Raw genomic sequence first — 17201 nt, 5'->3', positions numbered from 1 at the left:
TACCACACAGCCACTCCTGCGCCTATGGATCTAAATATCCACCTATCAATAGACAGTTATTTAGATCAGTACACTGGGGGGAATTTTTTTTCATGACACTAACACTAGTGGTGTTACCGAGTAACTTGCAAGACTAAACAATAATCACTATTGAGAGAGAGATAGTGGAAAATGCAGGTAAGACGTTGACAAGTTAAAGTATGAAATGAGAAAAGAAGAAAAAGAAAGATAAAGCCACAACAACATACAGAATTTTATTCCGAGATCCTGTGACCTTGTTGCCAATGTAAGTAAATAATACTGTACTTCTGGTTCTATTTAGCTCCAGGATAGGTCAACTTGCACATACAATTCTCCACCAACAACGACCATTCTTCTTTTATACATCAGTCATAAATTTAGGGTTACATTATCCAACGTTTTTCTTCCTTTCTGAAGACTAATTAATGTCATACTTGCTGCTGATGCTTCTTCTTGTCTGTCAAGTGTCTTAGTTTATTGGGTTGCTGTCAATGTGCGTCAGCTGTGGCAGAAGCTGTTGTACAGAATTCCGATAGTCCGTGTCATCTTCCGTGAGAGTGTTCCCTTCCAGATTGAGTTCTTTCAGAGCCGCACAGGACTGGAGTGGTCGGAGATCATCAACTTTCAACAGGCCTGTGGTTTAAATGGGTTAAGGAAAAACAACCTGTGATCAAATTGTAAATTTATTCATTCATTTTATGTTCAATTTTCCATGCTAGCATGGGTTAGAGGAATACATCATATTGAGGTGTTGTGTGGCCAAATGCCTTTCCTTTCACTAACCCTTGTCTGTTTTTTTCAAGTAAAAGAGTTTTTATAACACTTGACTTTGGAAGCACAGAGCTACTAAACAATTTGTTGAATGGAAAATATCAACAAAGGCCATTATCTGTTGCTCAGCAATTTGTCAGAGCCTACAGAATGAAACTATTCACCTAGGCACGCACACACGCACACACACACATGCCCTCATCACTATCATTATTTTAAAGACCATTTCTCCATGGGACTGATGGAATTAATTTGAGGCAGATTTTCTCTGGCTACTTAAAAAACATCCAGTCCACACTGTAAAGTGGTTGGCATTTGAAAGGGCATCCACCATGCCAAAATTAACCCCACCTATGCTGGTGCCATGGAAAAAGCACTCAGTCCACTCTGTAGAGTGGCTGGTGTTGGGAAGGGCATCCAGCCATAAAAACCATACCAAAACAGACACAGAAGTATGGTGCAGGCTCTTGACAAACTGCCCAACCTATGCCAGCAGGAAAGGTGGACGTTAAATGATGATGATGATGATGATGATATGTCAGTCCTGCCATTAGGAATTACCTGTTTCCAAGCAAACTGGTTTCACAGATTATTGGAAACGAATAAGGCTTTGTGTATGATCATGTGATGACAAGGAGGCAAACACACACAGGTGCAGGCATGACTGTGTGGTAGGAAGCCTGCTGCTCTACTGCACTTTGGGCAAGTAGCTTAGACTATAGCACTGGATTGACTAAAGCCTTGTAAGTAGATTTGGTCAATGGAAACTGAAAGAAGCTTATGTGTGTTATCTCTTTGTCCTGACTTTGTGTGGTAGTTGTAAACAAGTGTCATTGTAGTGCAAGCAATGTTGTTTGTTTTTCTATCTTCTGTGAAGTCATGTCTGGTCATCATCATCATCGTTTAACATCCGCTTTCCATGCTAGCATGGGTTGGACGATTTGACTGAGGACTGGTGGAGCCCGAAGGCTACACCAAGCTCCAATCTGATTTGGCAGAGTTTCTACAGCTGGATGCCCTTCCTAACGCCAACCACTCCGAGAGTGTAGTAGGTGCTTTTACGTGTCACCCGCATGAAGGCCAGTCAGGCGATACTGGCAACGGCCACGCTCAAAATGGTGTATTTTAAGTGCCACCCACACAAGAGCCAGTCGAGGGGCACTGGCAACGATCTCGCTCGAAAGTCCTTACACATGCTGCAGGCGTAAGTGCCAGAAAGGCGACGCTGGGCACAGGTGCCATCCCGATTTCGCTTTCGCTTGCCCCAATAAGTCTTTGCAAGCTGAGTTTCGTGTCCAATGAAGGAGACGACGTTGGCATGGGTGCCAGTCGTCGAATTTAGTTCAATTTCAATTTCACTTGCCTCAACAGGTCTTCGCAAGCGGAGTTTAGTGTCCAATGAAGGAAAGGTACGCATAAGTGGGCTGGCTACACCCCTGGCAGAGGCCTTGGATTTAGGTCTCACTTGGCCTGCCGATGGGGAAATGTTATCTTACATGGAAACAGGTGAAGGTTTGAAACAGGAAAGGCATCTGACCATAGAATCAATTCCGTCGGACTTATGTAAGTGTGGAAAAGTGGACATCAGAATGATGATGATGAAAGGAGAGAATGAAAACAAAAATATGTAGATACATAAGTCAAGGATACAGTTATGGCGTATCGAGAGGTGCGTGAGATTAGGAAGAAGTCCAAGGCCCTCAATGCAGTTTATCTTGTTGTGGTCCAGATCTAGCGATTCCACACTCTGCAGATAGGCAAATGTGTGCAGATGTGAAATATTGTTAGAAGACAGGTCCAACTCTTGCAGTGATACCAGATGCTCCAGATGATACATTGTAGAAAGGTCAAGACCCTTGAGTACAAGTTTGGCTTGACTACCACCCATGGATTTGATCTGATTTTCTATCGTCACTTTACTTTCTGAAATACAAAAGGTAATAATAAAGTTTCTCTAAAAGAAATGGAGAAACTTTTAAAATACAAAGACCTGGAAATAGAGTTAACTTGAATGTGGAGTCTAAAAACAGAAACAACTATCATAAGAGGCGCATTAGTATGATAAAAAAAAACAAAAAAACATTCAGACAAATACATAACAAAAACACCAAGACTAACAAATATATATAACATACAGAAAATAGCACTACTAGGTACTGCACACATCCTACATAAAACACTTCAATACAGTAAAAAGAAGAGCATCACAACAAACCATAGAACACACAGAACTATGCTCAGTAGTGCAGTGAAAGCACATGATAAAAATAAGACTACTGAATAATAATAATAATAATAATAACAACACACACACACACAGATAGAGAAATTAAGGCAAATAGACCAGATATAGTTGTCAAAGATCATGAAGAAAAAAAAATGCTTTCTAATTGATGTATCAATACCAGCAGATGACAACGTTTCCCTAAAAGAAATGGAAAAACTTTCAAAATACAAAGACCTGGAAATAGAGGTAACTCGAATGTGGAATCTAAAAACAGAAACAATTCCTATCATAGTAGGTGCCTTAGGTATAATAAAAAAATTATTCAGACAAATACATAACAAAAACACCAGGACTTACAAATATATATAACATACAGAAAATAGCACTACTGGGCACTGCACACATCCTAGGCAAAACACTTTCAATACAGTAACCATAAGAGCATCACAGCAAACCACAGCACATACCCAAGGCACACAGAGCTGCGCTCGGTAGTGCAGTGAAAGCACGTTATAAAAATAAAACTACTTAACAATAATAATAATAATTTTGGCACAAAACCAGCAAGTTAGGAAGAGGGGGTAAGTCGATTGTAATGACCCCCAGTGTCCAGCTGGTACTTATTTTATTGACCTCAGTGGCATTTAAACTCAGAATGTAAGGACAGATGAAATGCCACAAAGCATTTTGCCCCGCATGCTAACAATTCCACCAGCTCACTGCCTTAGGCACGTAAAAGCACCCACTACACTCTCGGAGTGGTTGGCATTAGGGAAGGGCATCCAGCTGTAGAAACCATACCAAATCAGACTGGAGTCTGGTGTAGCCACCCTGGTTCACCAGTCCTCAGTCAAATCGTCCAACCCATGCTAGCATGGAAAGCGGACGTTAAACGATGATGATGATGATGATGGTGCACCAATCAAACGCATAACTTCCATCATAGAGTTCCTCAATCTGTAGCAATGCTTGTCGAGTGCCCTAACAGAACCTTATCTGCTTGGTTTGAGAACCTGAGAAGCAGGGACAAAGAGCCAGGTTTTATAAGTTGGCCTCTGAGGATCTGCTCTCATCCAGAAGAGATTGTCGTTGTTTATGTCTAGTTACATTTACAGTCAAACATACAAAACTCATAATAATTATCGAACTGTCCAATCCACGCCAGCATGGACAACAGATGTATGATGATGAATAATAAACACCTTCGAATTTTAGCACAAAGCCAGCAATTTTGGGGGAACAGTTGAAGTCGATTTCAGAGACCAAGTTGACCTTGATGGAATAATGATAAAAATAATGATGATTTTTTTTTTTATTGCCCAGAAGGGCCCAAGACATTAAAGACTATATATCAAAACATGAAATAAAATGCAATCAAAAGAAGATAAAAATAAGGATATAACAAGAGATCCCAAAATAGGATTCAGAAAAATAAATATATAGGATCTCCAATAGCGGGGTAGTCCACTTAGGGTAATCTGGGGGAAACCCCTACATTGAAAGAGCTCTCTTCCAGTTCATTCCTTAGCAAAGCACATTTAGAGTAGGCCCATTTGGCCTTGCAGGTTTTCCCACTCTCATCTACCTTTCAATAAATTCATTTGAAGGCAACAGCATCATTCTCTACTTTCATCTTCCTCTTCAAATGATATTCTTTTATTCTCTCTCTCTCTCTCTCTATATATATATATATACATATATATTACATACAAAAATAAGAGGAATGACTAGCAAATGTGGATTCCTATATGCTAGAAATAGATGCCGAATCATCTAACCACGAAAAAAATGTGTTGCTAAATTTTCTACTGAGAACATATTTTTTTCGTGGTTAGATGATTCGGCATCTATTTCTAGCATATAGGAATCCACATTTGCTGGTCATTCCTCTTATTTTTGTATGTAATATAATTTTAATCCTCGGATTTTTTAATATTCTAGACCACTGGTTTTAATTGATTAATATCAATTTCTACCCTCATTAATATATATATATATATATATATATATATTTGTGAAGGCACATGGCTCAGTGGTCAGAGCATCAAGTTTACGATCGGGAGGTTGTCCCAGACCGGGCTGTGTGTTGTGTTCTTGAGCGAGACACTTCACATATTGCTCCAGTTCACTCAGCTGTAGAAATGAGTTGCAACGTCACAGGTGCCAAGCTGTATCAGCCCCTTTGCCTTTCCCTTGGATAACACTGGTGGCGTGGAGAGGGGAGGCCGGTATGCATGGGCGACTACTGGTCTTCCATAAAATAACCTTGCCTGGACCTGTGTCTGAGAGGGTAACTTCCTAGGTGCAATCTCATGGTCAGTTATGACCGAAGTGGGGTCTCAGCATATATATATATTCAGCAGTACCATTGCTAAACAGTGTTTAGGCATAAACAAACTTTAGGTTAGTTAAAATATGCTTGTGATATCTTTCAACTTCCAAATGTAAATTTACTGCAGTTACTGTGGAGAAAAAAAATTCTCTCATATGGTAAAAAAGGTGTATTAACACCATATCTACCCAGTGCTACCCCTTACTGGATTATAGCTAGAATCATGTCTGAGAATCTGAATACTTTTACTCCATGGTAACAGTAACGAATCTACCTTTAGAAGTCAAAACATGTCACAAACATATTTTTGAAGTAACCTAAAGTTTGCCAGGTGTGGCCTGTGTGATAAGAAGTTTGCTTCTCAACCACATTGTTCCAGGTTCAGTCCCACTGTAGCATCCTGTAGCATCTTGGGCAAGTGTCCTCTACTATGTAGGGGGGGGGGGTCAAAGTTCAAAGTTCAAACCTTATGGTTGGGAAGCACATTTCTTAAACCCACAACTATACCAATACCTGCTTGCTTAAAAAAAACAAAAACAAAACGAAAAAACTGAGTAACACAAAGAAAAAACAACAAAAATTGAAAGACAAAATGAAAAGAAATTGAAGGTGGGATGGGCCACACTCCTACCCCACAGGTGTGTGCCTCAATTTACTATGACTGGGATAAACTTACTGTAGTCCTTGTAGTAATTGTCTCGTTTGGGGTCAATTTGTCTCAGAGTGTTTAGATAGTTATTCATGTCTGCACTATAGCGCTGTGAATTCAATGCTTGCATCAACTGCACAACAGTCAACATGGCCCCTGGAAGGTAAATAAAGAAAATAGGCTTAAAAAGGTTTTTCTTTTTTTTTTTATTTCATACATATCAACTTAATGAAATCTCTCACCGTCTCTTTTTTGTAATGTATGTATGAGCATGTGTGTTTGCTTGCATGGCCCATTGGGTTAGAATTACAAGCAACAAACACACACACACGAAGACAAAGAGGAATATGAACTCATTCACTCACTCACACACACACACACACACACAAGGAAGGCCACATTAGTGCCCCTGGACTGGCTCTTGTGTGGATGGCACATAAAATACAGCATTTTGAGCGTGGCCGTTGTCAGTACCGCCTCACTGGCCTTTGTGCCGGTGACACGTAAAAGCACCCATTACACTCTCTGAGTGGTTGGCGTTAGGAAGGGCATCCAGCTGTAGAAACTCTGCCAAATCAGATTGGAGCCTGGCGTAACCATCTGGTTTCACCAGTCCTCAGTCAAATCGTCCAACCCATGCTAGCATGGAAAGTGGACGTTAAACAATGATGATGATATTATACTATGGTGAAGGTATATGGCTTAGTGGTTAGAGGTATTTGGCTTATGATCATAAGGTCGTAAGTTCAATTCATGGTGACGCATAATGTCCTTCAGCAAGACACTTTATTTCATGTTGCTCCAGTCCACTCAGCTAGCAAAAATGAGTAGTACTTGTATTTCAAAGAGCCAGCCTAGTTGCATTCTGTGTCACGCCAAATCTTGAGAACTATGTTGAGGGTACATGTGCCTAGAGTGCTCAGCCACATCATCATCATCATCATTTAACGTCCGCTTTCCATGCTAGCATGGGTTGGACGATTTGACTGAGGACTGGTGAAACCGGATGGCAACACCAGTCTCCAATCTAATTTGGCAGAGTTTCTACAGCTGGATGCCCTTCCTAACGCCAACCACTCCGAGAATGTAGTGGGTGCTTTTTACGTGCCACCAGCACGAAGGCCAGTCAGGCGGTACTGGCAATGGCCACGCTCAAAATGGTGTATTTTATGTGTCACCCGCATAAGAGCCAGTCCAGGGGCACTGGCAACGATCTCGCTCGAAAATCCTTACACATGTCACGGGCACAAGTGCCAGAAAGGCGACGCTGGGCACAGGTGCCATCCCGATTTCGCTTTCGCTTGCCCCAATAAGTCTTCGCAAGCTGAGTTTCGTGTCCAATGAAGGAGACGACGTTGGCATGGGTGCCAGTCGTCAACATGCACATTAGTATCACAAGCAGGCTGTTCCATTGATCAGATCAACTGGAACCCTTGACGTCATAACCAAAGGAGTGCCAGAGAGATATACTATGACTCAATATAACAAAGGATGGTCACAGTTGAAACATCTTTGATCATAGGTCTGCTAACTTAGGGCTAAGCAACAATTACAAGAGCGGACATGTTAAATAATGTAGTCCTAGATACATAGCATCTGAATAAAAAGTAAGGTGGTCATCGCTGGAGCATCTATGATCATAGGCCTGCTGGATTAGGAACAACCTGGGGTTAAACAACAAAAAAAGGGATGTTAAATAATGTAGTCCTCAATGCACTATGCCTGAATGACATGATGGTCACAGTTGGAACACCTTTGACCATAGTCTGTTAGATCAGAACTGACTTGGGGTTAAACAACAACAGAAAAGGATGGGCACATGAAACCTTGTAGTCCTAGATATGCTATGACTGGATAAAAGACAGGAGGGTTATAGCTGAAACATCTTTGATCATAAAATAGGCCTGCTGGATAAACACTGACCTAGGGCTAAACAGAAATAAAACATGGAATACATTACTCGTTTACTTGTTTCAGTCATTTGACTGCGGCCATGCTGGAGCACCGCTTTTTAGTTGAGCAAATCGACCCCAGGACTTATTCTTTTGCAAGCCTAGTACTTATTCTATCGATCTCTTTTGCCGAACCGCTAAGTTACGGGGGACGTAAACACACCAGCATCAGTTGTCAAGCGATGTTGGGGGGACAAACACAGACACACAAACATATACACACACATACATATACATATATATATATATATATATATATACATATATATATATATATATATATACATATATATGATGGGCTTCTTTCAGTTTCCGTCTACCAAATCCACTCACAAGGCTTTGGTCGACCCAAGGCTATAGTAGAAGACACTTGCCCAAGGTGCCACACAGTGGGAATGAACTCGGAACCATGTGGTTGGTATGCAAGCTACTTACCACACAGCCACATATCATCAGCAGCAGCAACAGCATGAAGGTTTGTTTTCCATGCTGGCATGGGTTGGATGGTTTGACAAGGACTGGCAAGTCAGAAGACTGTACCAAGGTTTGCTATCTGTTTTTGCATGGTTTCTATGGCTGGATGCCCTTGTGAACATTTACCACTTGAGCCCTTAAGCATTTCAACTGGCCAGATTTAGCCAAAATATTCTACCTATTTTATGTTCAAACTGGCCAGATCTGGCCTCTCATACAATGTCTTTCTAAAAATATATTGTCGCTTTTACGTGTCACCCGCACGAGCGTGGCCGTTTTCGTGCGGGTGACACGTAAAAGCACCCACTACACTCTCTGAGTGGTTGGCGTTAGGAAGGGCATCCAGCTGTAGAAACTCTGCCAAATTAGATTGGAGCCTGGTGTTGCCATCTGGTTTCACCAGTCCTCAGTCAAATCGTCCAACCCATGCTAGCATGGAAAGTGGACGTTAAACGATGATGATGATGATCGTCATCATCATCATCAAAATCTCAAAGCTACCAGATAAATGCAGGATTAATTCAAAACAATCTGAATAAAAGAGGATTACATTTGACAAAGTAATATGAATGCTAAAGAGTTAAAGATTGTATGGTGAGGGGTGCCCTTTTTTTTATGTGGCACCAGCAGCAGTGAGACCCAAGTAACTTACAGGACAAGCCCTCCCACCTCAACTGGGGGGAGTAGTAGTACTGAGGGACAGAGAAGGTGTCTTGGATTAGAAGAGAAAAATGGCAACTTCAGAGGAAGAGGAGGGAAAGAGAAAAATGTGATGGGAGGGGACAGGGGCCATACACCCGAGTTACAGGGTGGTGTATATAGTGAATTTAAGGAAGTGGAGTGGGCGGGGGCGGGATTGTGAGTTCAAATGATTGCAAAAGGAGAATGGGAGCTGGAAGGTGGGGAAGGTCGAATATAAGGTGTGGGCTCTGATAGAGGGAGGGGTTATAAGGAGGATACATTGTGGGGGGAAGGGAGTCAATAGGGACATACTTTGAGCAAGTAGGTACATGAGAGAGAATGGAGGAAGAGTAATATAGTGGTGGTAGTGAGGGTGAGCAGGAGTAGAGGGTAGATTGTGGGGGGGAAATGGGGAAGGGAAGGATGGTATGGTTTTTTTTTTTTTTTAGCTGGGCAGGTTTTCTCAGGCACAACAAATCACTAATTGTCTTGGTTCTTTGTCAATGTAATCTTAGATATATAATGTCTGAATAAAAAAGCAGATGGTTACAGCTGGGACGTCTCTGATCATAGGCCTGCTCGATCAGAATGGACCTTGGGCTAAACAATAACAAAAGACACATTAGATAATGTAGTCCTAGATATACTGTGTCTGAATAAACAACTGAATGGTTACAGCTAGGACATCTTTGATTTTAGATGGTTTGCTGGATCATGGCTGACCTAGGGCTAAAAAAACTTCAATAACAACAGCAGTAACAACAATAACATGTGAGTAACACCACTAACATTTGTTCTCAGTCTCCAGTTGCAGCAGTTCCTGAATGGCTTCCAACTCTTTTGCTAAAATGGCAGTTTTGGCAGCACTAAGTTCTGAGCTGAAAAATACAGCAAGGTACACATAGATAGATGGAGAGATAGATAGATAATAAAATAGATAAATAAACAGATAGATAGACAAACAGTCGGATAGATAGATAGATAGATAGATAGATAGATAGATAGATAGATAATCAGATAATCAGACAGAGAGACAGACAGACAGATAGGCAGACAGATAGATAATCAGACAGACAGACAGACAGACAGATAGGCAGACAGATAGATAATCAGACAGGCAGACAGATAGATAATCAGACAGGCAGACAGACAGACAGACAGATTGATAATCAGACAGGCAGACAGGCAGACAGACAGATAGATAGATAGATAGATAGATAAACAGAGAGAGAGGTTGAAAGACAGACAGATAGATGGATAAACAGACATAGTCAGGGAGAAGATATAGACAACAAACAGTCGGATGCATTAGATAGATAGACAGACATCGTCAGACAGGCAGGCGGCAGACATAGTCAGATAGACAGGCAGGCGGACAGACAGACATAGTCAGATGGACTGACTGACAGTCAGACGAACAGACAGACATAGTCAGACGAACAGACAGACATAGTCAGACGAACAGACAGACATAGTCAGATAGATAGACAGACAGTCAGAATAGATAGACCGACAGATAGTCAGATAGAGAGATAGATAGATAGATAGATAGACAAACATGCAAACAGATAGTTTGGCAAAAAAGATTAACAGAATAAGTGGTAAACTTGAAAAAAATAAGTACTGGGGATCCAGTTTCTTTGATTATGCCCTTCAGGTCAGTGCTCCAGCATGGCAGCAGTCGAACAAGTGAAATAAGTAAAAGATAAAAACTAAAACTAACTTGAAAATTGTGTCTGGCCTCAGGTTATTAGAACGATAGCAGATACGGTCTGTTGATTCTTTCAGCGAAAGGGTACAGCTTGCTAGAGTCGTTGATTTGGCGTAAAGTTTAACTGTGATGTCCAGGGAAGTTTCCGACAAGAACTCTTTCGGTAGGGGAAGAATTTACTGAGAGTCAAGGAAAGAATGTTGTTAGATGTATTTGAAGTCCAGGACACCTGAATGGAACCAGTAGATGAAAGCAAATTTCATAAGAACAAATGGCACAATTAACTCTTTAGCCTTTAACCCAGCCATATCCAGCCCAAATATTCTCCCTGTTTGATGTTCAAACTGACCAGACCTCACCTCTCACACCTGTGACAGGTGGTGAAGCATGTTGGGCCTTACAAAGGTGATGATAAGTCACCGAGACCCTTGGTGGTATGCTGCTCTTCCCCTCCACCACGATCACTACAGTCTTACACATTGCTTACTATCACGGTCATCTCTGACCACCTTGGCTACCACCACCACCACCAACAACACTAAGAATGTACACAATACAACCTTGGAGTGGTTGGTATTAGAAAGGGCATCCAGCCATAGAAATCCATGCCAAATCTGACTGGAACTTGGTGCAGCTCACTGGCTTACCAGTTCCAATCAAACCATCTAACCCATACCAACATGGAAAAACAGATGTTAAATGATGAGTTCATCATCAAAATCTCAAAACTACAAGGTAATTCAGGATGAGTTCTAAACAATGTATTCACCCTACGATTTAGCATGGTGTTAAGGTGTCTCACCTAAATATGCCTTTCAGCTTTTTTAACACCTGGTGCTTTGAGGGAGTCATCCCCACCATGCCAAATTGCAGCCTACCAGCAAACAAGCAAAGTACATACTTTGAGTATGTGTGGCTGATAATGTTTATTGTTATTATCATTATTATTAATAGGGTGATGAGCTGGCAGAATCATTAGCACACTGGCGGCGAGCTGGCAGAAACGTTAGCACGCTGGGTGAAATGCTTAGTGGTATTTCGTCTGCCGCTACGTTCTGAGTTCAAATTCCGCCGAGGTCGACTTTGCCTTTCATCCTTTCGGGGTCAATTAAATAAGTACCAGTTACGCACTGGGGTCAATATAATTGACTTAATCCGTTTGTCCCCTCTGCGTCTAGCCCCTTGTGGGCAGTAAAGAAATAAGAATCATTAGCACACTGGACAAAATGCTCATCCTTTGCCTTTCGGGGTCAATAAATTAAATACCAGTGAAACACTGGGGTTGATGTAATAGATTAGACCCCACCCTCAAAATTTCAATCCTTGTGCCTAAAGTAGAAAGGATTATTATTATTATTATTATTATTATTATGGTGTTGAGCTGGCAGAATCTTTAGCATGCTGGGCAAAATGCTTAGCATCATTTCATCTGTCCTTACATTCCGAGTTCAAATTCCGCTGAATTAAGTACCAGTGAAACACTGGGTTCAATGTAGTTGACTAGTACCCTCCCCCAAAATTTCAGACCTTATACCGTTAGTAGAAAGGATCATTATCATCGTGGTGATCTGACAGAATCATTAGTGTGTCCGGTAAAATGCCTAGTAGCATTTCTTCTGACTCTACATTCTGAGTTCAAACTCTGCTGAGGGCGACTGCCTTTCATTTTTTCGAGATTGATAAAATAAACACCAGTTAAGTACTAGGGTCGATATAATTGACTAATCCTCTTACAAAATTTCTGGCCCTGTGCTAAAATTTGCAACAATTATTATTATTAGTAGTAGTAGTAGTAGAAGTTTAGCAAAAGGATATCCATACAGGGGAATAGTACTCATTGTGGAATGGGTTGTGCCATTTTGAAGAGGAAGCAGTAACAGGGGTGTCATTGATGGACACTTCCACTTTCTCACAACTTTCCAGCTGGAAAAGAGAGAAAACAAAAGTGAGAGAGAGAGAAAAATAAAGAAAAAGAAACAAAACAAAACAAAACAAGAACACAAATAGTTGAAAGGTTTATGAATGTGTGTGTGTGTGTGTGTGAGTGTGTGTGAGTGTGTGATTGTGTGTGAGTGAGTGCGTGAGTGTGTGTGAGTGAGTGTGTGTGTGTGAGTGTGTGAGTGAGTGAGTGTGAGTGTGTGAGTGAGTGTGAGTGTGTGAGTGAGTGAGTGTGTGCGTGAGTGTGAGTGTGTGAGTGTATGTGTGTGTGAGTGAGTGAGTGAGTGAGTGAGTGAGTGAGTGTGTGTGTGTGTGTGTGTGTGTGTGTGTGTGTGTGTGTGTGTGTGTGTGTGTGTGTGTGTGTGTGTGTGTGTGAATGGTCATCAGTAAGACACTAAACTGCATCTCGTGCAAGTTCAAGAGTTTAAGGAACATGCAGTAACCCTTGAGTCATAGCTACTTCTTGGTTTTGCTGTGTCCTAGAGTACATTTCAAGAGTTCCAGTTGTGGATTAGACAGCAAAAGAGGGTTCTGTTATTAAGGCATACAGGACTTGGAAGAGAGTTGATCCCTTGGTATGTATCACATAGGACAACTAGTGTGTGTAGACATGCCCAAATGTCATGTGAACCAGCCCTTGTTTTAACCATTTGGCATTTAAATTGGCCATATCTGGCCCAAATATTCAACCTGTTTCATGTTCAGACCAGCCAAATCTGGCCTCTCATATCTACCCTACAATGTCATTCTAAAAATAAATAATCACCATGTAAAAATTTTCCAGAGTTGAAGCTATGCGATAATGAAGGATAAATTTAAAACAATCATCATCATCATCATCATCATCATCATCATCGTTTAACATCCGCTTTCCATGCTAGCATGGGTTGGACGATTTGACTGAGGACTGGTGAAACCGGATGGCAACACCAGGCTCCAATCTGATTTGGCAGAGTTTCTACAGCTGGATGCCCTTCCTAACGCCAACCACTCCAGTTTAGCTTTCTGGTCTTCTGATCTTTCGGGGCTTACTCTTGAGGTCTTTAACATTCAACCCTTCAGTATTCACATTACTCTGTCAAATGTAATGCTTATTTGTTCACATTGTCGTGGCCGTTGCCAGTACCCGCCTGACTGGCCTTCGTGCCGGTGGCACGTAAAAGCACCCACTACACTCTCAGAGTGGTTGGCATTAGGAAGGGCATCCAGCTGTAGAAACTCTGCCAAATTTAGATTGGAGCCTGGTGTAAGCCATCCGGTTTCCCCAGTCCTCAGTCAAATCGTCCAACCCATGCTAGCATGGAAAGCGGACGTCAAACGATGATGATGATGATGATGATGATATATATATATATATATATATATATATATGTCTGTCTGTTCGTCTGACTATGTCTGTCTGTTCGTCTGACTGTCAGTCAGTCCATCTGACTATGTCTGTCTGTCTGCCTGCCTGTCTATCTGACTATGTCTGCCGCCTGCCTGTCTGACGATGTCTGTCTATCTATCTAATGCATCCAACTGTTTGTTGTCTATATCTTCTCCCTGACTATGTCTGTTTATCCATCTATCTGTCTGTCTTTCAACCTCTCTCTCTGTTTATCTATCTATCTATCTATCTATCTATCTGTCTGTCTGTCTGTCTGTCTGCCTGTCTGATTATCTATCTGTCTGCCTGTCTGATTATCTATCTGTCTGCCTATCTGTCTGTCTGTCTGTCTGTCTGTCTGTCTGATTATCTATCTGTCTGCCTATCTGTCTGTCTGTCTCTCTGTCTGATTATCTGATTATCTGTCTGCCTATCTATCTATCTATCTATCTATCTATCTATCTATCTATCTATCTATCTGTCTGTCTGTCTGTCTGTCTGCCTGTCTGATTATCTATCTGTCTGCCTGTCTGTCTGTCTGTCTGCCTGTCTGATTATCTATCTGTCTGCCTATCTGTCTGTCTGTCTCTCTGTCTGATTATCTGATTATCTGTCTGCCTATCTATCTATCTATCTATCTATCTATCTATCCGACTGTTTGTCTATCTATCTGTTTATTTATCTATTTTATTATCTATCTATCTCTCCATCTATCTATGTGTACCTTGCTGTATTTTTCAGCTCAGAACTTAGTGCTGCCAAAACTGCCATTTTAGCAAAAGAGTTGGCATTGAGTTGGATGGTTTGATGAAAGCTGGCAGGCTGGAGAGTAGCACCAGGTTCCAGCCTGGTTTGGCTTCGTTTCAATATGTGTGTGTGTGTGTGTGTGTGACGAAAGAACTTACAGGATGGATTGGTTTGGTGACACTGATGGTGAGGGTCTTCGTGGCTCGGGAGGCAATGACCTGGAGGTAGTCTGGTTCAACCCTTCCTACAAGTAGAGAGATAAATTAATAGTGAAAGATGGATTAGACTGAAAAACAGACTGACAGACAGACATACATACATACGGAGATAGATGCGAAAAGACTCTTTCTTTCTCTCTCTCTCTCTCTCTGTATGTGTGTGTGTGTGTGTGTGTGTGTGTGTGTGTGTGTAATTGAGGCAAATTGAAATATGTTTATCACATATTTTCAACTGCTAAAAGGCAAATACGCTGCACTTACCATGGAGAAAAAAAGAATCTCTCTTATGGAAAAGAATGGGGCAATAAAGGCAGAATTGGAAGTGCATTGTGACCAGTGGTGTATAACAGCTTCTGATGGTTTGGTTACTGTGATATATATGCATACACACACACACAGTTTCTTTTAAACACCAACATCAGTTGTCAAGCAATGGCGAGGGGGACAAACACAGGCACACATAAATATATATATATATATATATATATATATATATATATATGTATGTATATATATATGTATATATATATATATATATATATATATATATATATATATATATATATATATATATATATATATATATGTATATATATATATATATATATATATATATATATATATATATGTATATATATATGTATATATATATATATATATATATATATATATATATATATATATATATATATGTATATATGTATATATATATATATATATATATATATATATATGTATATATGTATATATATATATATATATATATGTATATATATATATATATATGTATATATGTATATATATATATATATATATATATATATATGTATATATATATATATATATATATATATATATATATATATATGTATATATATATATATATATGTATATATGTATATATATATATATGTATATATATATATATATATATATATATATATATATGTATATATATATATATATATATATATATATATATATATATATGTATATATATATATATATGTATATATGTATATATATATATATGTATATATATATATATATATGTATATATTTATTTATGTGTTTCAGCCAAGTGGCTGCGGTCATATATGTATATATATATATATATATCATCATCATCATCATCATCGTTTAACGTCCGCTTTCCATGCTAGCATGGGTTGGACGATTTGACTGAGGACTGGTGAAACCGGATGGCAACACCAGGCTCCAGTCTGATTTGGCAGAGTTTCTACAGCTGGATGCCCTTCCTAACGCCAACCACTCAGAGAGTGTAGTGGGTGCTTTTACGTGTCACCCGCACGAAAACGGCCACGCTCGAAATGGTGTCTTTTATGTGCCACCCGCACAAGCCAGTCCAGGGGCACTGGCAACGATCTCGCTCGAAAATCCTACAGGAGCCAGTCAGGCGGTACTGGCAACGGCCACGCTCAAAATGGTGCATCTCATGTGCCACCCGCACAAGAACCAGTCCAGGGGCACTGGCAACGATCTTACTTGGCTTGCCGGGTCTTCTCACGCACAGCCCATTTCCAAAGGTCTCGGTCCGTAGTCATCGCCTCGGTGAGGCCCAATGTACGAAGGTCTTGCCTCACCACCTCAGCCCAGGTCTTCCTGGGCCTACCTCTTCCACGGGTTCCCTCAACTGTTAGGGTGTGGCACTTTTTCACGCAGCTATCCTCCTCCATTCTCACCACATGTCCATACCAGCGCAATCGTCTCTCTTGCACGCCACAACTGATGCTTCTAATGTTCAGCTTTTCTCTCAAGATACTTACACTCTGACGGGTATTCACATTGACATTACACATCCAACGGAGCATACTGGCTTCATTCCTTGCGAGCTTACGTATGTCCTCAGCAGTTACAGTCCATGTTTCACTGCCATGTAGCATGGTTGTTCGTACGCATGCGTCATACAGTCTGCCTTTTACTCTGAGTGAGAGTCCCTTTGTCGCCAGCAGGGGTAAGAGCTCTCTAAACTTTGCCCAGGCTATTCTTATTCTAGCAGCTACACTTTCAGCGCACCCACCCCCACTACTAACTTGGTCGCCCAGATAGCGGAAGCTATCGACTACCTCTAGTTTTTCACCCTGGAATGA

The 17201-nt window shown here is 40.7% G+C and overlaps 1 protein-coding gene across 1 annotated transcript in view; it reads right to left on the bottom strand.

Annotated features, from left to right (window-relative positions):
- Window positions 1-229: 229 nt before the first annotated feature.
- Window positions 230-17201, bottom strand: part of LOC106879943 (geranylgeranyl transferase type-2 subunit alpha) — a 51536-nt gene continuing 34564 nt past the window's right edge. The window contains exons 8-14 of the mRNA XM_089345855.1: window positions 15031-15116; window positions 12634-12741; window positions 10831-10994; window positions 9897-9985; window positions 6028-6156; window positions 2443-2715; window positions 230-654 (exon numbers count right to left, since the gene is read on the bottom strand). Coding sequence (XP_089201981.1) covers window positions 491-654; window positions 2443-2715; window positions 6028-6156; window positions 9897-9985; window positions 10831-10994; window positions 12634-12741; window positions 15031-15116 — 1013 coding nt within the window. The 3' untranslated portion in view covers window positions 230-490. The remainder of the gene's footprint in view (window positions 655-2442; window positions 2716-6027; window positions 6157-9896; window positions 9986-10830; window positions 10995-12633; window positions 12742-15030; window positions 15117-17201) is intronic.

The sequence above is a fragment of the Octopus bimaculoides genome, chromosome 30 (genome assembly GCF_046866305.1).
Source record: "Octopus bimaculoides isolate indiv1 chromosome 30, ASM4686630v1, whole genome shotgun sequence".
In the NCBI taxonomy this organism is placed as follows: Eukaryota; Metazoa; Mollusca; class Cephalopoda; order Octopoda; family Octopodidae; genus Octopus; species Octopus bimaculoides.
Note: the sequence above shows the minus strand (reverse complement) of the source record. Positions and strands in the feature narration are given on the sequence as shown.